At 40.8% G+C, this 20,855-nt stretch overlaps 6 protein-coding genes across 14 annotated transcripts; 3 read left to right on the forward strand and 3 right to left on the reverse strand.

Annotated features, from left to right (window-relative positions):
- Positions 1-2,732: 2,732 nt before the first annotated feature.
- LOC105701729 (heterogeneous nuclear ribonucleoprotein A1, A2/B1 homolog) lies at positions 2,733-7,435 on the reverse strand. 6 transcript variants are annotated; one of them, XM_012428737.2, is made up of 7 exons: positions 7,288-7,435; positions 6,249-6,460; positions 5,855-6,167; positions 5,343-5,586; positions 5,046-5,249; positions 4,562-4,720; positions 2,733-3,889 (listed from the first exon to the last, which is right to left on the reverse strand). In XM_012428737.2, the coding sequence occupies exons 1-6, from the start codon at positions 7,306-7,308 to the stop codon at positions 4,587-4,589; spliced, it is 1,128 nt and encodes a 375-aa protein (XP_012284160.1). In that variant the 5' UTR covers positions 7,309-7,435; the 3' UTR covers positions 2,733-3,889; positions 4,562-4,586. The 6 variants fall into 6 exon arrangements, with proteins under 6 accessions (XP_012284160.1, XP_012284161.1, XP_012284158.1 ...); XM_012428738.1 differs by having other exon boundaries at positions 5,100-5,249; positions 7,288-7,434; XM_012428735.1 differs by having other exon boundaries at positions 5,046-5,252; positions 7,288-7,434.
- Positions 7,436-7,787: 352 nt separating this feature from the next.
- LOC105701731 (putative ribosome-binding factor A, mitochondrial) lies at positions 7,788-11,962 on the forward strand. 3 transcript variants are annotated; one of them, XR_001104249.2, is made up of 4 exons: positions 7,788-8,096; positions 8,220-8,892; positions 8,955-9,336; positions 9,418-9,458. XR_001104249.2 is itself a non-coding variant. In XM_012428741.2 (3 exons), the coding sequence occupies exons 1-3, from the start codon at positions 7,951-7,953 to the stop codon at positions 9,267-9,269; spliced, it is 1,134 nt and encodes a 377-aa protein (XP_012284164.1). In that variant the 5' UTR covers positions 7,789-7,950; the 3' UTR covers positions 9,270-9,445. The 3 variants fall into 3 exon arrangements, 1 of the variants encoding a protein (XP_012284164.1); XR_001104248.2 differs by lacking the exon at positions 9,418-9,458 and adding an exon at positions 11,829-11,962 and having other exon boundaries at positions 7,789-8,096; XM_012428741.2 differs by having other exon boundaries at positions 7,789-8,096; positions 8,955-9,445.
- Positions 9,437-14,426, reverse strand: LOC105701730 (protein ABHD4). Its single transcript, XM_012428740.2, has 7 exons — positions 13,819-14,426; positions 12,934-13,010; positions 12,593-12,799; positions 11,837-12,166; positions 11,632-11,749; positions 11,371-11,554; positions 9,437-11,259 (listed from the first exon to the last, which is right to left on the reverse strand). Exons 1-7 carry the CDS (start codon positions 13,848-13,850, stop codon positions 11,104-11,106), a joined length of 1,104 nt encoding a protein of 367 aa, XP_012284163.1. The 5' UTR covers positions 13,851-14,426; the 3' UTR covers positions 9,437-11,103.
- A 298-nt stretch (positions 14,427-14,724) lies between these two features.
- LOC105701733 lies at positions 14,725-18,009 on the forward strand. Of its 2 annotated transcripts, none has more exons than XM_012428743.2 (3): positions 14,725-15,578; positions 15,841-16,041; positions 16,171-18,009. In XM_012428743.2, exons 1-3 carry the CDS (start codon positions 15,324-15,326, stop codon positions 16,405-16,407), a joined length of 693 nt encoding a protein of 230 aa, XP_012284166.1. In that variant the 5' UTR covers positions 14,725-15,323; the 3' UTR covers positions 16,408-18,009. The 2 variants fall into 2 exon arrangements, with proteins under 2 accessions (XP_012284166.1, XP_012284168.1); XM_012428745.2 differs by having other exon boundaries at positions 14,726-15,578; positions 16,225-18,009.
- Positions 18,010-18,127: 118 nt separating this feature from the next.
- LOC105701732 (endonuclease III-like protein 1) lies at positions 18,128-19,601 on the forward strand. Its single transcript, XM_012428742.2, has 2 exons — positions 18,128-19,012; positions 19,093-19,601. Exons 1-2 carry the CDS (start codon positions 18,503-18,505, stop codon positions 19,495-19,497), a joined length of 915 nt encoding a protein of 304 aa, XP_012284165.1. The 5' UTR covers positions 18,128-18,502; the 3' UTR covers positions 19,498-19,601.
- On the reverse strand, positions 19,510-20,646 carry LOC105701734 (nucleolar protein 12). The gene is made up of 3 exons (XM_012428746.2): positions 20,531-20,646; positions 20,302-20,407; positions 19,510-20,202 (listed from the first exon to the last, which is right to left on the reverse strand). Exons 1-3 carry the CDS (start codon positions 20,644-20,646, stop codon positions 19,708-19,710), a joined length of 717 nt encoding a protein of 238 aa, XP_012284169.1. The 3' UTR covers positions 19,510-19,707.
- Between the last annotated feature and the right edge of the window lie 209 nt (positions 20,647-20,855).

A 20,855-nucleotide genomic window follows, 5' to 3' on the forward strand; every position in this document is an offset into this window, starting at 1 on the left:
AGTGGATAAGGTCTGTGCCCTTTCTGGGGAGAATCTCGCCTTATCACCTATCAGTAACTGATGGGAAAATCGTGGAGGGACAGGTCCCCGAGTTTCGCTTGTCGCGAGACTCGGTCTATGGAGGAAGAAAGGAAACTTATTACGTGTACACCAGTACCTAATCACGGCCAGGTCGCACCCTTGAAGACCTCTAACATCGGCGGGCTTTTCTCGACATAGATCTTAGGTCGACTTAGATCCACGGTGATGCGTTATGCGTTCGACTCGGCGAAGGTGCGGAATGAATAAAGAAACGAGTGTTATATATATATAACTGAAAGAACATTTATTAGTACCGAGATTAAAAGAAGTGCCAAATTAGTGGAATTCAATTACAGCTAGTAGGTAAAGAGGCCAAGTAAAGCCCGTAGGCAACGTTCGAATTCTCTCTCTCTTTTTTTCTTTTCTTTTTGCCTCTCCTAGAGAGATATCGCACGCATACGAAACGCGCAAACACTCGGCCTCTATTGAACGTTGTTCCACGTCCGACAGTGCAATGTGTTAGGATGAGATTTGCACTTATTAACGTAAACTGGTCGCTAAACTTACGCAAACTTACCTCGATCGGCGGCTGACACTCGGAGGCAGACACATGGTTCGCTCTCGCAGTATCGGCCCGAACGGTAAACCAGAAATTAATGAAAACGAAAGACAACAATTAATACAGGAAAAGTAAAATTAAAAGTGTGAAGTCACATGGTATTTAATCCTGCCCGCGACCTAGGCCCTCTCTCTGTCGGGCAGTCTGAGACAATACCCGAGGCGCTGGAACATTTTCGCGACAACCCTCTTTAGGAATATTATATATTCCTATATATCAGATATTCACGGAATATCTAATTAGATATGAAATTTAGGAATATCGTGCCCATCGCCAAAATCTCCCAGTGCATCGAACTCCTAGGTGCGGTGTCACGACAAAGAGTCATCCTGATACCTTATATCTCTAATCCTGTGGCCTAATCGCGTCACGTGTCCTCCGAAGAAACATATTAATATTCGCGGAAAAAGGTCCCTCTTCACTTATCACCCGAGCACCCGAGCTTCAAGAGAGGAATAACGCGATTAACTCGGAAGTACATATCTTTCTCGGTTTCACCCACTGATGGAGAGCATTTACCAGGTGTACCTTACGTATTAATATCGTCCATGTCCCCGAGATTTAATTAAGGCCCGATAAGGGAGACGAGCGTTCTCTTTCCGGTATTCTTCTGTAATCATCCCTGTTAACCTTCCCCCGAATCTTTGTTAATGGGGATGCGAAAGTGGCATATGAAAAGTCAATCCTCCGTGAAACTTTTCCCTCGGACAGGTGTTAATTCGTATCCAACTTTACAACGTGAACGTGAATACTATAAGGAAGGTCCCAACCCTCGTGAAATTTCCCTTTTCTTTAATAACACATTTTTAAAATATCCATACAGGAATGAAAAAAAATTAATTCGACATTTCGGGAGTTTCAGGACTTCCTTTATATTCTCTACATTTGTGTCGTAAAGTTTGAATAGATCGGGTGCACCCAGTTTGGAGAAAAGCTTTCACTAATGAGACCTCTTTCGACGCCACTTCCGCGTCACCTTAAGGCGTCCCTTTACAAAGTGTACACACAACCGGCCAATGAAAAACTGGAGAGCAATACTGGTACGACATGCACACACTCTTAACCATTCAGTGCTGTACGACTAGAAGAATGAGTCTAATGGTCCTACCTGTAGACGTGCTATATAGTGGCTAGCGAAAGGCCTAGCAACTATTAAGTACGACCGCTGGGAAAGAATCCTCTGCTCTTCTCTACCTGCCTGTCTGTCTCTCTCTGTCTCTCAAGTCTCTTCGGCATACGTTTCTAAATCCTCCTCTGAAGTCTGGCAGAAGCTAAATGGAAGCTAAACGGAAATCGCGAGGCCCGGTGGAAGAGAAACCGCCTAGAACTTAGGTCGTCCTCGAATCCTCTATTGCCTAAGCTCTTACGCAAAAGCGACGATAAATAATTGTTCTACATAAACGTTTGTCGTCGAGACTCGTCATAGTATATAAATATAAAAATTGCTACGCCGTACCGCCCTAAGCTGCCTTAGCACCGGCCTAAGTACGCGAATAAATTAAATCGGACATGCGCGAAAGGGATGCATCAGAGCATACGAAAGAAGGACGTCAGCGATCGCCGAGTTAACATTTGATGAAATAATACAAAGTACTTCCCCGCGGTGTAAAAATAAATCAAGGAATAAAAGATTAGCCGCCGAAAAAAAAAAAAATGATAAGGCGCCTCTCTCGTGGATCCCTCGCCCGCAAATGCCGCAAGCTTAAATTGATTAACTACGGAACATAGGTCGTAGGCATTCGTTATGTACAAATGATTTAATGCCGCGTTTACAAACACCGAGCTCCCTAACGGGCGCTTCCACCGGCTATACACACAGTGTGACAGCTAATACAGACATCGTCCTCTACTACTACATAATAAGTTACAATTGATCCTTTTCTAAAACGTAGAGCTTCCGCGAGTCCGGGAATAATAAACCGTCGAAAGAACCCCGGGGCGCGTTAACAATCGACCAAAGTGGACTCTCGACTATTTCTCTTTATCTCGCCAGAGGATACATATCTATCGGGCCCCCTCGAGAACCCTCTACGACTTAAGCTAAGCCCTGCCGCACGTATATCCCCTGCTCCGTAAATTAATAAGCGATGTGGAAAAGGTTCTCGACATGTTTTATTATCTAACTCGTAGAACATTACAACTTAAGGCTTAATCGGTTAACCTAGATAACCTACACGAGAAATGCTGTCCAACATAGAATCTCTCTCTGTCTTCAGCTTACCACCCTTCTCACTCGCTCTTTTACACTCACTCCGGTTTGACCACCTCGCGATATATCTCTCTCGTTCCTCCTCTACACCCTTTCATCGCGGTCTACATAAGAATCAGCTCTGAGTTTATCTAATTAAGAGGCTGCATCGACATCTTGCCAAAACCTTGATTCTTACATGGACCGTACGGATTTTTTTTTCCACGGCGTCTTCATTAGATACATGTACACGTGATCCCGGATTTTTTAGACGACCGAGACTTGTGCCCCGCGAGGCGGAAAAGCCGCCCTTTCTAGTTTTCAATTATTTTCCTTTCTTTCTTTAAATTTTCTTTCTTTCTCGCGTTCACTCGCGCGACCCGTAAACTGCGATCTGCCGATACGACGAAGGAAAAAAGAAAAAAAAAAGAAAGAAAAAAAAAATCCTGGATTAATCCGAAACGAGCATATTAATATCGGTCGATCATTTCGGAAATGGCAATCGGCTGCCGTTGAGGAACCCGATCGCGAATTGATATAATTAGCGACGACAATCTTCCGCACTTTCGGCGGCAGTAATGTCGAAATCTGTATTTATATATATATATAAACAATTCTCTCCCTCCCAGTCTCTCCTCTTTCGCACTCGCTCTTTCACCCCCTTTCCCTCTTGTTCCTCATTTGTTTGTCTCTCGGCCACGTGGCGGCGTGCGATACAACACAGAACATCTAGGAGGAAAAAAAAAAAAAAGAAGAACTCGTGACGCAACTGTTTTCCTTACTCTCTGTGTTTCTCTCTCTCTCTTTCTCTCCCTTTCTGTTATGTCTTTCTCCCGTGGTGGGCGGAGAACGTGTTACACGGATGTGGTGGGTGCTAGTGACCAAATTGTAATACAGGCTTAAGCCTCCCTCACTGCGACTCTAACGGGTGACGCTTCTTTCCTGTATCCTGATTGTCCTGCCTGGTCCTGCCTGTCTCTCTAGCCTTTTAGCCCTGCCTGCTCCAAACTAAACAGTACAGAAGTACTGACGACTAGAAGACAAGTAGTAGGGGGTCACACCTGAGGTTCAAAAGTCACAAATATCCGTTAGTCAAGATCGCTCGACACCGCCGGCACACTGTAAAGGGTTTTCATCTATAAAGCGGTTCATCAACGACTCTATCGGACTCCTCGCGGTCGAAACAAAACCCTCCCCCAAGTGTCACTCGTTATCGATATCTTTTTATTCAAGTTTATCGCCCCACCAACCGAGAGATCATCCAGTAGTGTTAATACGGTGCTAACAGCGAACTAGGTATCTCACCGAGTCGAGGCTTCGACTCAGCCCTCTCGTTCTATTATTTCAGTATTCTCACTTGTAGCTGCGAGTTGGAACACCCTCTCCTATTTATGACAAGCTTTCCTTTATCTAGATTCGCCCGACTGGGGCGGGGGGATCTCGAAATGGAGAGTGCCTCTGCGACTAATAATTTCTATCGAGTGATCGACAAGAATATTCATGGCATAACCTAAAAATGTACGCGCACTACGGATTCCGATGGAGCAATTTAATCGACTCTATCGCGAGCTGTTTTCCCTTTCATAATTCGTACGCGAAAGAAATTTCCATCATGTAAGATTCTCTCAATTAATGAAGAGGAAAAAAAAAATGAAAAAAAAAAAAAAGAAAAGAAACTCAAATTACTCTGTTTGTCCTTAAGGAGTACTTATCTGTTGATCAATGACACTTACCGCTTGAGGGAGTCAGGTTATCGACTTAATATCTTCTTCCGCCGCCACCTCCGCCCATGCCACCACCGCCACCCATGGAACTACCTCCGTAGCCTCCTTGATTTCCACCACCGTAGCCACCGCCTCCGCCACCGCCGCCCGAGTTACCTCCCATGGGACCTGCGATACAAATACAGATCACGTTGAGTCACTTCTATGGAGATAAAGTCAAATAACATGGAATTACTGTTAGACAGTGTCTGCGATAAGACTTGAAATTTCTACTGTTTTTTCATTTCGTAGCAAAGCTTGCCAGGGAGAATGGTTTCAATTTCTGGAACACTCACTCGCATCCCCTTCGCAACATCATACCCTTAACTTAAATTAACCACCCAGGCTACGGGATAGAGCTTCGAGTGGAAAATTCAGAATGAAATATTCTGCCGAGTAAAGGCAGCACGACCTAGGTGCTGCCTTTGCAAAGGAGTTAAGCGTCCGTGCCCACCGGATGATTGCCACCTCGAGTCTCCGGATACTCGACTAGGACCCATGTTAGTACCGTAGGGAGCCGGTCTTCCTCCAGAGTTGAAGTTGTTCCGGACTGGTCCACCACCGTAACCCTGTTGATATCCACCGCCAAAGTTGTCGTTGCTCCAGTTTCCACCGCTGTTGTAGCCTCCTTGGCCGCCCTGTCCGCCCCAGCCTCCACCTTCAACAAAGTGGATTGCGGACCAAATTAATTATCATCTTAGTTGAAGTAGGTAACTTAAGAAGAGTCCCGTAGCAAGTTGAGGTTAGATACCTTGATTCTGGTTCTCCCAAGGACCATTGCCACCCCAACCTCCTTGATTGCCTCCACCGTATCCACCTTGGTTGCCTCCGTTGTTCCAATCCCCGCTGCCACCTCCACTTCCTCGGCCTCCCCAGTTGCCACCACCCTGATTGCTGCCTCGAGGTCCTCTTCCACCACCTTGGCCTCCTCGGCTGCCACCACCGCCGCCGCCACCTCCAGCAGTCGCAGATGCCATTTCTGCCCTGCTAAGAGCCTATAATTTACAAGGGAAATGGGCATTATTGTACATAACTTGTTTAAGGAATAAAAAATATTCTTTTATGAACTTAATCCTTTGCAGCCTCAAAATCTGAAATGTTAACTGGCATTGGGCTAGATTTGACTGCAAAGAATTAATATAATTGAAGAATCAAAATGTCGCAATGCATATAATGCCTGTGAAAATTCAAGAATAATTACAAGGTGTGAACACTACCCGTATATATATTTTCTTGTTTAGAGTCAGGCAGGGGTATTTATACCTTCTTTACGTCAACGTGTTTACCACGTATTTGATGATTGCGTTGAAGACAAATCTTGTCAACGGGATCATAGTCGTCAAACTCGACAAACCCAAAGCCGCGCTTCTTTCCAGTTTCCTTGTCAGTCACGATACTGATTGAATTTATGCGGCCAAAACTTTGGAAATATTGTCTGAGGTCTTCTTCTTCGTGGTCATCCTTCAACCCGCCAACGAAAAGTTTTTTAACCGTAGCTCCAGCTTCTGGCCTGCCGATTTCTTGTCGTGGTACAGCTCGTTTAGGCTCCACAACCCGTCCATCGACTCGGTGAGGTCTGAAAGAGATGTTCTATGAAATATACACTTATTAAATAAAATAAAAAAAAAGGAGTTTTCAAGAAAAATTCAAAACTAACCTTGCATTTTGAGCATCATCAACCATATGGGCCCGAGAATAGGTGATAAATCCAAATCCACGAGACCTCTTGGTTTTAGGATCCTTCATTACCACAACGTCAACGATTTCACCCCATTGTTCGAAGTGTTTCTTTAACGAATCGTCGGTAGTCCTATAGTCGAGACCACCGATAAATAACTTCCTAACGTGCTCGGGTTCATTTTTACCATCCTGGAAAAATAATTATTTATCGATTCTTGTGCTTATACTGTTATAAAATAAAAAAAAATTAAAATTAAATCAAGTTTAGGAAGGTTTTGAGAAAACAGAAGAGCGGATTTGAATTCTAAGCGAAGCAGTGTACGATTGGAGTAAGGACGCGAGCCAAAGTTTGCTCAACATGGCGCGGCTTGGGTGTGCGCCAGATTTTCGGCAGCGTCTCGAGGAAAAACGCAGATTAAATTCAACGCGCACGTCCTTAACCGCGTAAACACAGAAAGGAGCGGGAAAAATTTCTCGACATAACGTAAGCGCGGGTAAATAAAACAATCCGAGCGCTACGCGATCAATTTCATCTGAACCGTGAGTAATTTTCTGAATGGATGCGTCGTAACAATCCGCCATCTTAGTTTTGTAGCGATCCCGTTTCGGAAAGGTCGGATCTTCGCGTAAATACATCGAACTTCCTACAATAGTCCGAGTTTCAACTGGCACATAAGACTACGCACGCGAGACGACACTTGCGGCTAATAATTATTAGAAAATATCCATACCGCAGAAGACGCGGAAATTGAGCCACGCCGGCGAAAACGAGCTCGCGCGTCCCTCATCGTGAAAACAAACTACACTAGACTATCGAATTGAGCGTCAGCTAGTATCTAGTCGAACGCTCTGAACATCGCCAATATCACGTTAATTTATAAAACGATACTACGCCCTGGGTATATATGTGAGGGAAGAATGAACGCGTACTCACGCCGCGGCCGTACTGACGCGATCGCGGGGAACATAAAAACGGAGTAATATTTGCTTTCTTTTTCCCTCGGGATGGTACTTACGTCGTGCTCCATCTTTACCATGCTTCACGGTTAGCGTGCAAGGTAAAATGTCCCTCGCAACTTAAAACACGAATAAAACTCGAGTCGGCGTCACCGCGAAATAAAGGACGGAGCTGAGTGAAGCACGTCTCTCGATCGATTGCCGGTTCCTTCGATGTACTCGAGTGGACCCTGAATACGGAAGCGGGAAGCAAGATGGCCGCCGCACATGCGCACACCGCGCCTTGTCAAATCGTCCGTTAAGAACCCAATTAAAATACCGTATTTTATATCGCCCGTGATTTTAAAATTCATTACGCAATTACCGCTTCGGGTAGGATACGAAATTCTCCGTAAAAGTGAGGTGTTTGGTTAACACACGAAACGACCACGACGGTACATTTGCAGGGTTGCCATACCTAAGTCAGTTATACCAGAGAGTAGTAGAAAATATAGAAAGTGCTCAAGCCCGAAATATCGTAACTGCCCACTTGGTGGTCGTGATCCGAAACTTTTCCCACAAATTCCACGTTTGACACGAAGGTTCGCATCTCGACTAATTGCTGTTCTCCAAGTTGAAAAATGTTATAATGTGTAAAAAGAATTGTTTTTATAATTTAGGTTGTGTTAATATTCTGTGACAGTTAAGGTTTCAGTTCAGGTTTATTGGTGGTTGTAATATTAATGCTAACAATGTTGAGCCGGCGAGGAATAACATCAATTCCTAACCTATACCGCGCTGTTTTTATCGAAAATGTCAGATTTAAATCATATCTCGGAAGGGAAGTTAAATTTATGGCTAAACTGTTGAAGCCAGAAAATCCTAAGCGGTAAGAATGCAATTTATTTCACACCGTTGAAACTTTTAAAATAATTGGAAAAATAATATTTTCATAAATTGGTTTGTGACAAAGTACAATTATTCTACTATCATTTTTTATCTCGACCTTCAGGAAATCTCGCAATCGGGACATGAATGCTCAAAGTTTATTAAATTCATATACTTCAAAGCCAGTCGTAGCGGTACACGATACGCGTAGAATGGCAGTATTAAACACTCTCTTCATGCATCATATAACAGATCTTATGGCTACAGGCGAAGTAGCTGCGGAACTTGTTGGAAGAGGTATTGAAGTTACGGGTGTGAAAATTAGTCCGAATTTCTGCCGAATTAATGCATATTGGATAGTAAAGAAAAGCGAAGAAGTAGAGGAAGTGTCACAGATTTTACAGCGGTCAGCAGGACATTTGCGTCATGAGTTGTCTCAGTTACGGGTAATGGGTGTGGTTCCAGTCATTGAATTTGTACACGATAAACAAGTATCTATGATGGCAACGATTGAAAATGCCCTGCGAGAAGCAGATTACGGTGAAGACTTTGAACCTACTAATAGTATAAAAGAACCAACGGAGGCAAAATTAAAGACTATGATTCCAATAGAACTTCTTCATAATGCCGAAATAGTTTGTACAGAGATAGATGATTTAAAAAGTGAACAGGATGATACTATAAACACAGAAAAAGGTATCTTACAGGAAAGTGAATTGAACAAAGTCTATGATGTTAGTTTACCACCAATGAGAAATGATGTGCTTGGATTAAATCATTCAGATATAATGACTAAGGTACTGCTTTTTATGAATAACAATATTAATACAGTAAGATAAATAATTATTAATTTTTTTAGGTCAAACGATCATTAAAAAAAACACAAGAAGCTATCAGAAACCACTCAGTAAATGATTTGTATCCTATCCAATCGACAACAGTTGCTTCATCCAGTGTAGTTGAATATTTATCTGCATCCAAGGAACATGTAGCTTTCTCTAAGTTCTTGCGACAAAGGAAACGCGAGAAGGGCAAGCAAATAAAAAAGTCAGCTATAGATTTGAGGGAAATTATTATCAAGGACGATGTTAGAGATGACAGTACTGAACTGTATACAAATTGGAATGATGATTTTGAGAATTCAAAGTACTCAGAAGATGAAACGTTCAACTGATAATGTGGATAAACTCGAGAAGGGTTACTCAAATCGAAGGAGGCATGTCTCATGAGGATTCAATGATGTAGGTACTTAAAATGTATTAACATTTAAACTGTAGAATTAACTACTTTTGTTAATTGTATTTTACCTTTGTCAATTAAAGGAAACACGACACTTATCCATCAATAAAACAGTCACTCATTTTACATTTATTGTGTGCTTCTAAATAAATATAATACTTGGGCAGTACTGCTTCAGTACGTACATTTATTTAACGATTCAAGTATACTGCTGAGGTGTATTGGATCAAAGTAAAAAAAAAAGTCAACTGTCAAACTCAAATGCAAATCATTCTGTAGTATCGATATGTTAAAATTTCGTGTTAATAATAATTTTTTTTACACAAATAAATTTGTATTAAGGTACAAACTATGTACAACAAAGTAACAAGTACCAAATATAACCCCACTTAACAATATTATTGAAAGAATTTGTATCACATGGATGTGATGCTTTTACCACGATTAATATGTATCTCACAACAGCGACTGTATAATCATTTTGAAGTATATTAAAGCTTGTGTGGTTATTACGATTAAATTTGAATCACTAGTAATAAATTCAAGAGTTAGTGCAAAGCCCTTAAAAGTGACAGAGAGATGCTTTAACTTCAAGCAATGAAGTTTACTACACTAGTCTTAAAATACTTCAAAAGATTAATTTTGTTGTAAAAAAATGTTACCATACCTATCGTATGTCACATGTCGTGTTCACACATTACAACATTCATAATATATTACCCACGCGAATAAAATTGTCTCGGTGTAAACCCTAAATAGATATTAATATACATTTCAGTGATTCACCATAACAGTGCAGTATAGCTAAATTTTTGTAATACAAATCTGAAAAATGTAGCCTCTGGAAAATGTTACGCACATATATTACATATCTGCATTTGTATTATATCATTCATAGGATTCTGGTTTCTGACCTTGAAAAGCTTAGAGAAAACGTAGTCATTCCGTTAAGCACATCAATTTCAATAACTGTTCCTATAAATTTAAAGCAGTTCACAATCATCTCTCGAAAATAAATCCGAAATTTATATCTATAAGAAATCATACAAGTGACAATTTAGCTTCAATGAAAACGCAAAATTCTGTTTTCTTCTCGTCATCTTATTAAGCGTCATTTTTGTATTTCGATTTTGTGTAGAAAAACTTCGCATAAAGAAGTTTCATTAAACTTTTAATGCATGCTTTCCAAATTTCTCTACTGGCATACGCGTAGCCTATTTTAACCATTGAGGGCTTTTCGAAATCGAGGTTCTTTATGGATGAAAAATCTTTTCGAACCTTCCTTCGTTATTAGATTCTTCAGTTCACGCTGATTTTTAAATCTTTAAATAAAATAAAACGTGTACGCATTAGATCGCGCTTCACAAAAATCAGTGAGTGTTTGGTCAACCGAAAATACAGAAACTATATTGGAAAAGAAATCCTCTTAAAGCCAAATAAATAGTATTTCAATGTAATCATAATTTAGTGATTCATCATAGCCAAGTAAATTCGACTCTGAACGCCTTAACGTTTTCTCTTGGCTTAAATTAATTTTATGTGGCTCTAACGATGCACAATACTGTCCTGATTGCAAATATTCTATAGAAAACGTTAAAGTATGAGAGCTAAAAGTTTAACAGGCTCCTATGAACTTATCGAGCCCGTTGGGTGTCAGAACTGCTCCAATTTTATCGTGTTCTATTGAATATTTTCACAAGGGTAAATTCTAGCAAAAGAAGTGCATTTAATTAGATTAAAACCTTGTATCAAGCGTAATAATAATTGTTCTATGATGAGGTACTCGGTGGTTCTCTAATGCGTTCTCGACTGCCTGCGGGCGAGACGAAACCACTCCACATATGCATTTTACACGCTTCCAGAACGTACTTATTAAACGTTTCACTCTTGTCAGCGTATACATGGTGACCAGCTCCTGATATCACCTGCAACAAAATGCTTAATGGCTCAAGAAAAAAATTATCAAATATCACCGCATCCCAGGAAAGAAATTAAGATAAAAAAATATAAGAATAGTTTAATTCATTTATATGCACCTGTACATTGACGTAGGAATATGGTCTGCTCTGCTTAATTGTTTCTCCGGCATTCTCTATCCAAGATCGACTACCATAGAGAAGAGTCATGGGGATGTCTGGATCTAATTTGTCAATCCGTTTTAAAATGGGATTTTTGGCCCACCCGAAATTCTGCATCATCGCATGAAAGGCACTCTCACCACTGTTCATAAATAACGGATAACGCTATGAGTGTTAATTCAATAAGGTTTAAAGCAAAAAATATATAAAGGTACTCACGATGGGGTTTGCGCATTGCATTGATGTATATACTGAGAAATGACACTCACATCATTTTCCACGATCGGCGAAAACTTTTGTACTATGTCTGGTCTGGCTCTTTCGATGAGCCACTGACCTAATAATGGAAGGATATTGGCCAAAAATTAAGAAGGACTATTACTCTGTCAAGTGTTGTTAATGTACACTTGTAATAGGTACCGACCCAGAGGTCCGACGAGCCTAACTGCCCAAAACGGATTTAGAGGTTGCACTACAAACGCAATAACTCGCACCCACATAGGAACGTGCATTTTGGAAACGACATCAACTGGCTTCTCAGGAAAACCCCAAGGATCGGCAAGTATCAGGTGCTGCACTCTTTTTGGATACTGGATGGCATAGCTAGCGGCAAGGAAACCTCCCATGGAATGACCGAGCAAAATAAATTTCTCTAATTGCATTTCTCTCCTCCATTCTTCCACCGAGCGCACCAGCTGCTCTTCGGCTTTTTTACCATCATTGCTAAAGACTGGTCTACTACTCCTCCCAAAACCTGTACAAAAGAGTGACAAGAATATTGAACGAGCAGATAATATCAAATTAATATTAGTTCCGTAATCGGTGAAATAGAAATAATAATTAAAGTAATTGTAATTCTCAAACATCGTTTACACCCTTGATATAAGATTAAAACGAAATCTGACTGAACTCCCTGTTGACGGCTTGTCAACGAGAGTGAATCATAATGCTAGAAGAACAAAGACTAATCAGATATGCGCAATCCCAAAGTTCAATATCTTCTTTGTGTATCATCGAAGCAATGACAATGTGTGAGAGTTATACATTTTTATATATTATATAATAAAAATGTATCAAGAAGTCTGATATGACTCAATGATTCAAATCTCATTATGAATCCTGACTTCCAGTTTTTGATAAACAGAACACATTCCAAGACATGTATCGAAATCGTACATACCCAATAAATCTATTGCATATACGGGTCTTTGTGAAGCTAGAGCATCCAGATTCATACACCATAATGCTACACCAGCACCTAGGCCATGGAGCATGAGAATTGGTGTTTCTGGTGACTCTTCGTTCATTGATATAGTCCATATCTTGTCTGCAGAACCAACAACTGGTCCAATATCAACATACCACCCACGATATGCCGTCTTGAGACCTACAGGCAATAACTTAGTTACTCTTAAGTTCATTACGAGAATGATGTCACAATAGAAATTAGGTACAATAGGTCAAATCCCTATGTCAATTTATTATACCCACATTACATATACATTATTATATATTACTCACATGATAAAATTTTTTTCTCAGCAGCTCTTAACATTGCCGAGGAAGAACCTGACCAACTGAACCAGTTCCAAATCCAGCTGTCAAAATTAAGGCAAAATTAGTCGATACTTCACGTGTAAGCGTATGTGCAAGATGCCAAATGTATATAAATAGACGTAAGAATTAGAGACTATAACTAACAATGGTTTAGATAATAAAGTACCACACAGTAAGTCAAAATAAGATGTATGTTGATTATGTACAATGACCTTGGAATAAAGGTACGATCTGATAAATGTTATCTATTGCGTTTACTTCCAAACATCATATAGCCTACATTTATTGGACATGTACAAAAATCAATCCAGTGCTCTAAAATATTCACTCACTGACGTTGACGTTAAAAATAAAATAAGATATAGATTACAAGTTCTCTCTTTGCTCGGTGATTATGTACAGTTGAAAAAAAAATTGTCTTATTCCTTGAATAATTTTTCACACGTACAGCGCAATCCTACAAAATATTAACATAAAAGATAGACATTGTTCAGAGAAAAAGGTATAAAAACACTATTAATCAGAAGTCATGGCATGATCAATGGATCAAGAGTAAGGCGTCGAAATGTCTTCACCTGTCGTCCGAATTCATCTTATCTTCATTATGTATCAACCAGCCTTTGAAATGCTTGACGTTACAACGCATATCTCTACAATGACGTAATAGTACTGGATAGCTATTAGTAGGATAAACATCAAGATGACGTTATAAATAGGAGAAGACCGATGGAGGGGAGATGAGTAAAAGTGCAAGGTCCGAAGGCCACGGAAAATTGTCAAAGTTTGCCAGTGAGCCGACGATGCTCGAGCACGTCCAGACACTCTTTATGCATGCATGCATAAAAATACCTTTTTGATATGACGACCTCATTGTCTGCCATGAGACGAGCACACGGTTGACAGCTAACTGCAACCACGCCGTTCGGCTCCGAGACCAGTGCAAGGAAATTAAAGGGATTCAATTCACTCGTCTAGTTTGTTAGGTTATGGCACCGGTCCGACCCGGTCCGGAGCTCTAAAAAATTCGCCGCCCTTGAGTGTTGGACCGCCTTTTCGAATTCGGTTGTTTTTCTCGCCGTGTCACTTGCTACTTTGAGTTGTCGTCTGCTGCACTCTCGAAAGCTCTCGAACGATATCGACTCGTCTCGCGATCGATCGACAGCTCGCAGTTGACTCTCCACGAGACAACGCGCGACGATGGAATGCCACTAAAGGAATCTTTGCCTGACTGGAAAGTGGGGTTATCTAGCTGATTGGTTGCAAGCGGGGGCAATCCCGGAGAGGGGGGTTATCTTCGATGTAAGTCGGAAATCATTGATGAGGCAATTATATGTTTTATTTCATGACGCGGTTGTTTTTGAGAGCTGTTGGGAAAGTGTCAGCATGAGTAGTCTTTCCATGGCAATGGCGGTTGCTGATTGGTCGAGTATACAAAATGGCGGACGGTACAATGGTGGATGACTCATTTCGAGGATTCGAATGTAAGAAAAGTTCAATAGCTCTTCAGCTGTTATTTCAACAATTTTCAGGTTCTTGATAAACTTGACCCCTGCGTCTGTGCACGATTAAACACGATTTAATTTCCTTGGAATGATTTACTGAAAGTAGGTTCGCGTTACGTTTAAATTTCATGTGAGGAGGGTGTACGTCCATGCTAAGAGTGGATAAGTTTCGTTAGGGAGTCGTTAGAGTACGGCAACTAATGTGGACTCTTTTCAAAGGTTTTTGTCCAGTCTAATTAAATCGTAGTCCTGGGCGCACTTGAGAGTCTCGAGTATACCTGAGCATACCTAATTTTCTTTCCTTCACTTTGCATTCACTTTGCATCGTGACTGCAGTGGATGGTGCATTTTGACACTTTGATCTGCGCGAGTGCTCTGTTTGCCTGCGCGTGACATTCCAGTGAGTGACGCGTTTCGACTTTCGTTGGTTTGTTTCGTGTGGGAATACTCACGTAGGCTAGTGACGTGTTTCCTCGACACGGTCTACAGTATTCGTACATATCCAACGATATCCTAACAAGTATGACGCACTCTCATGCCGCATGCATTATAGTCCATCACTGAAGAGCAGTGTAGAAAGTGATTGCATCCACATAATCGATTCAGCCCTTCTGAAAGCAATTCGAACGAACGCGTGCGCGATTCGCAAGTGGAAAACCTGCATTTCTTGTATTTATTGATATCGACGGCTTAAGCCGTCACAGGTATATTTGGAGGTTAACCTCGAAGGCTCGAAAGATACTAGTATCGCTGAAGAGGTTCAATTGATATATTAGCATCGATAGAATGCATCTCGAAGGACACAAGTGATCAGACAGGTTTTGGAGCAACGAAGCATAAATAAGAACCACGATGCCAGATAGCGAAGCGGTCTATCAACCTACAACTGTAGGGTATTCCTACGATACGAGTGGCGATGGCACTAGGGAGCGAAGTCGCCTCGGAGCAGGTTTTCTTAACATTATGTCCAGGCACAAGATCAGTGCCAGTAAATGGTGCGAATGGGTCCTGCTCTCCGTTACATTGGCGGCGCTTCTTACAGGATTCGTTACTATGATGATATTTTTAACATCCTCGGGAGAGGCTCGTCCTGCCAATGCTACATTGGTAATAAAGCACGTGCGAACTGCATTTAGTGGATGCACGTTCATTTATTTTTACAGGATATAGTCATAATAATGCAGTTAGAGTTTTGCTATGGACGGAGTTTTACAAAAATTTTGGGATGGGTTCGAAAGTATAATACCATCAAGAATGCGATTGTTATCAAGAACTTGATAAGCTTCTAGATAAGATTGTATAAAAATTTAAAAATAGTGAAACTGAGTAGGAAATATTACGTTTCTTAACAGATTATTTGTTTTTCAAGGTAAACGACGGAGGTCAAGGTTCCGATAGTGAAAAGCCTGGGACAATTGAGATGGAAGGACGATCCACTGGAGTGGGTTCGATGACAGTGGCCAAGACGATGTTTTTGGTTGCGGTTTTAACAGGAGCAGGTTGGGCTTGGCTACGATTCTTCCGTCGTAGGAAATCCCAACGAGGTGGCATGTCTGGTGGTGGTGGTCAGGTAGGTACACATAGACCCCCAATCGCAGTCAGTATTCCTTGTACGTCTCTGTCATTTCTGACCGAAACACTAGCTCTTTCGTTCGTTCGTTCCTTTCTTTACCCTATGTGCGCGTCGCTACGTGGAAAGATGTTGGGCGGTTTGAATCCATCCACTGACTTGCTGGTGGGTTCCGCTTCGCAGTACGGGCCGGTACTTACGGAGCTGCCCAGCCAGCCAAAGCAGAAACAACCCGACGACGCCAACGAGACTCCAGCTGCTCCACTTTCTGACCAGGAAGAGGAGACTCGAACTCTTATGCAGGATAATACCATGCCAGCTTTGGCGCCTGGTGCTCCAAAAACCACCGATCAAATACCAGGATGAGTACGAAAGATCCCTCGGTTTCTTTGTAAGAACCTCACGGAAGGATGGACTCTTGCTTTCTCTTCCTCTCTTCATTAAATTCTTCTAAAACGAAGAAGTCGCCCCATCCTGAGATCTTCGTATTCGCCTTTTTTACTAGCTCGTTATTTTCCTCTCCTCGTGAGTGCTTCCATCAATTCCATTGAACTTTAACTCTTAAAGATTATGCTACACGGAAATCTATATTTAATCAGCTGCTCACGGTCTAAAGACAGGGAAGGTTACTTGTGGTACATATATATAATAATTTATAATTGCAATTTATATACATAATTTTTTATATTTATATAATTGTAATTAATTACGTATGCATGGGACTTACTTAGAAGTAATGCTTTAAAGTGGCAAATTATTGAAATTGAACAGCAAGGTTGGTATAGCAGCTCTTTTGGCAACATTTCGTTCTTTTGATATCATTCGTAACAATGCAGTTATCTAGTTCATATCATTGGAACGTCAATGTATTCTTTTTCCGTGTAGCTCTGCATTTCTCTGCAAGTCACTTCAACAGGCTAATGTATATGCACCCCCCTCGCAGGGTTTGGAAATAACGTGCTCCGAGTAACGGCATTTTCCGCTGCGTCACCTTAACTGACGTACAGCGTAGTTCTTTTTATAAAATGTGTAACTCCGTTGGCAGACATTGTGTCTAAGTCAAAGAAATTATGCCATAAGTTTTATCTTTGCATCTGAACATTTATTTCTTTATGTTGCTTGATTTTAATTTTTTTTATCATATCACAGATCGGTTAAGTTAAAGTTGTTCGAATGATGCTGTGGTTTCATACGAGATCTCAATGGAAACAACAATCACTTTTCTATTATCATTCCGTGCGAATATGCTCTTTCCACGTTAAGACTGCATGTGATTGGATTTATTTGTTTTAGTGTAAAAAAAAAAAAAGAAATTTTGGGTATGACTAATCATGGTAGTTCTTTTCCGATGATCATTCTCACTCGTTTAAAGAAATTTTGTACCTTCAAAGTGAGTTTTTATATTTTATTCTTGGTGGGGAAAAATAAGAATGATGGTTTTTAATAGTAATTGCTCCAAACCCTGCTAAGCCTTTCATATGCAATGCCTAGCATAGTGCTCAGGGATGGGCAGCATTATTTACCTTCACTGTTTAATTAACATAATTATTGAGGAAATACCTGTAGAGACTTTCGATGAAGTACTGTGTAATCGGTAATTACATGCATCCCTTGTAAGTAGTATCACTCTTGACTACTAATTACAGTTGCATCGGTTTAGAAGCAGTAGCGCAAAAGTGCCCATCCTGGTGGCGGTAGTGTCGGAGCTGACTTATGAACCCAATCATGTATTTCTTCGTTCCTGCAATTAATGCCCGAACATTTTTGTTCTGACGAACTTGTGTGTATAATTTACACTCCGTCCATTTACAAGTCGGTAGATTTCATTGCGTCGTGGACATCGACGTGTTGATCTTGTATCTAGGAAATAGCATCAGTAGGTAATGAGTTTATGTATTACGTTCGACTTTATGTATCGTTTTATGTAAGCCATGTCGTGAATGAGAAAATAAACGACTTGACGACTGACCCTGTAGTGCCAAGTGTCTGCTAGTAATCAACGAACTTTTGTGGTACACCATGAAAAGAGTATTCATACCTCGGTGCTTTTTAGATTCATGTGTTCATGTAGAAAAAATATAGTTACAATTTAGAAGTACATATTTGCTGTTTTTTTCAATAAGTGGGTAGAGATAAGGTGGGAGATTGCTCACGGGCAGGGTCGCGCGATCGCATCGTGTGCTGCCCTCTGGTTTCGTACGTTAGCTTTCATCGTTTTTTGCCCCCAACAGAGATGAGCAGGCTCATCTCTGGCCCCAACAAAGATCATCTCTGGTATAATTATTCTTAAGGTGAAAGCTAACATACGAAATCAGAAGGCAGCACAGAATGCGATCGCGAGACCCTGCCCGTGAGCAATCTCCCAACTCATCTCTGATTAAACCTATTTGTAAACAATAGGAACACCGCAACTGTAAGATTGATTTGGATCGATTAAGAATTTCTTAAGATCAGACGCAGAATGAGCAAGAGATTAAATCTAAACGTGCTCGCGTCACCCAGAGTTTTAAGATCCAAGAAACGATTAGAGGACATAACCTCATCTTCCGAGGCAACCTCTCAGTACTTCGAAACGGTAGCCCATGAGCCAAAGAAAATCGCAAAGAAAAAAAATAAACCCGTCAAGATCAAGTGTGACGAGTCTAATGAATTTGAGGGAACCTCAGAAGATACTTCAAAATGGATTCCCGAGAATTGGGAGGTTACTCTCAAGAACATCAAGGAAATGAGAAAATATCAAACAGCTCCTGTCGACGAGATGGGATGCCACAAGTGTGCGGATCCTAAGGCTTCTGCACCGGTTAGTAGATACCAATCATTAGTAGCTCTGATGTTGAGCAGTCAGACAAAGGATCAAGTAACGCATGCTGCCATGCAACGGTTAATCATTTATGGATGCACTCCCGAGACAATTGCTGCCACTCCGGATGATGTTCTGGGTAAATTAATTTATCCCGTGGGTTTCTGGAAGGTGAGAGATTTAAATGTGTCTTATGTTACTTTCTTAAGGTACAGAGCTTAATTTCAGTAAATGGCAAAATTGCGTTACAGAGAAAAGTGGAATATATAAAGAGGACTGCTAAGATATTAATAGAGAAATATAACAGTGATATTCCAGAGACATTGAAGGGGCTCTGCGAGTTGCCAGGGGTTGGCCCAAAGATGGCTCACATTTGCATGCAAATTGCCTGGGGACAGGTTTCTGGTATTGGTGTTGATACCCATGTTCATCGTATTTGTAATCGTTTAGAGTGGGTGAAAAAGCAGGCGAAAACACCGGAAGAGACTAGGACTCAATTAGAGGATTGGTTGCCGAAAGAACTCTGGAGCGAAGTAAATCATCTGCTTGTGGGTTTTGGGCAAGAAACTTGCTTACCTCGATTTCCAAAGTGTGGAGAGTGCCTCAATAAAGATATTTGTCCCTATGCCAGGAAGAATCGTTCCGTTAAGAAATGAATGTTCCTCAAGTTATGATAACTGGTTTGCAGTATTTATTCGGAAAATTTGTGTTCATTATCAAGATATATATTTCAATAATAATTTATAGTGTTCATTATATAATTTTGCAAATAGTGTGTATTCATTAATGTAACATTCCTCTTCATGTCTCTCTTCGATTACTTTCAATCCGTATTTTGGTGTACGTTGTAATTATCTAGTAAGAGATCAAGTTCGAGCTGTCCGACGAGGTGCCTTTTTCCCGCGTTTTCCTTCTTGTTTCTTTTGGATATTTTTCTGCTTCTTTAAGGACTGTTTCTTATTTTTTGTCCGTTCCAATTTCTGTTTCAATCGAAAAGCCTTGCTCTTTTGAATTTCTTTCGTCGCAGTTTTCTTTATGACGCGTTTAACATCCTTTTCCGTGTTAAATTTCTTAGGAGGCTTTGTAACTGCAGGTTTAACAGGGCTGGGGCGATCGCGGTTAAGTTCCATGCCAGCGACGTCTTCAAAATCATCGGTTTCTTCTTCGTCTTTAGATTCATGGTCACTTTCATACGAGACTTTATTTTCACCGATCCACTTATTGTCCTGAGTTAAATCTCCAATGTTCACTTCCAAAATACTAACCGTTCGTCCTTCCATCTCGTACTCCTTGCGTGAAAGGAGTTCTTGTACTTCGGGGACATCACGGTTCGAGACGAGAGATTTAAAATGTTCTTTAGCCTGCAATATAAGGTTTGCATTATCAAGAATTCGTTGAAGGGAAATATATTCAATTTTCTTACGTTACTACTATTAAGTGCAGACTATCGCTTCTCTTACATCACGTTTAATTCTTTTCTTTTCTTCCTTTAGCTGTTGCTTCAGCTCTTCCTGGGCTTTTTTTTGACGTTGAACCTTCCTCTTGTGAAATCCGCATAGGAAGTCTCTGAATAATTTTAAGTAAGTTTATTTAACAGCAGTGACTCAATGATCCTGCGAGGTTAGGTTCTCTTCAATTCCGTCCTATAATCATCTCTTACTATATCGAGCTACGATGATTACATAGTACCTTCTCTTTTCTTCGTCGAACACGAGAGTGATTTTTCTCCGCTTTTTCGGCTGTCCGGGAATGCGATTTACGTCAAACTTCCTAGGAGGTCCTTTCGCTTTCAGGCGCGGCGCCATGTTTACAATTTTACAACTCCACGTGCGTTCTACTCTGTCGGTAAAGTCAATTCATAGGGAAGATTCTGTCAATGAAGCCCATTCTCCTCGGCAACCCAGCGCCATTGCGACGCGGCTGGAACGGTGTGTATTTTCTGAAAAATGCCAAATAAAAAAAAAAAAAGAAAATTCAGAATTATACAATACATATAAATTTTTAATACATCTAA

The sequence above is a fragment of the Orussus abietinus genome, unplaced genomic scaffold, assembly GCF_000612105.2.
Source record: "Orussus abietinus isolate OABI.00-Male unplaced genomic scaffold, Oabi_2.0 scaffold24, whole genome shotgun sequence".
NCBI lineage: Eukaryota > Metazoa > Arthropoda > Insecta > Hymenoptera > Orussidae > Orussus > Orussus abietinus.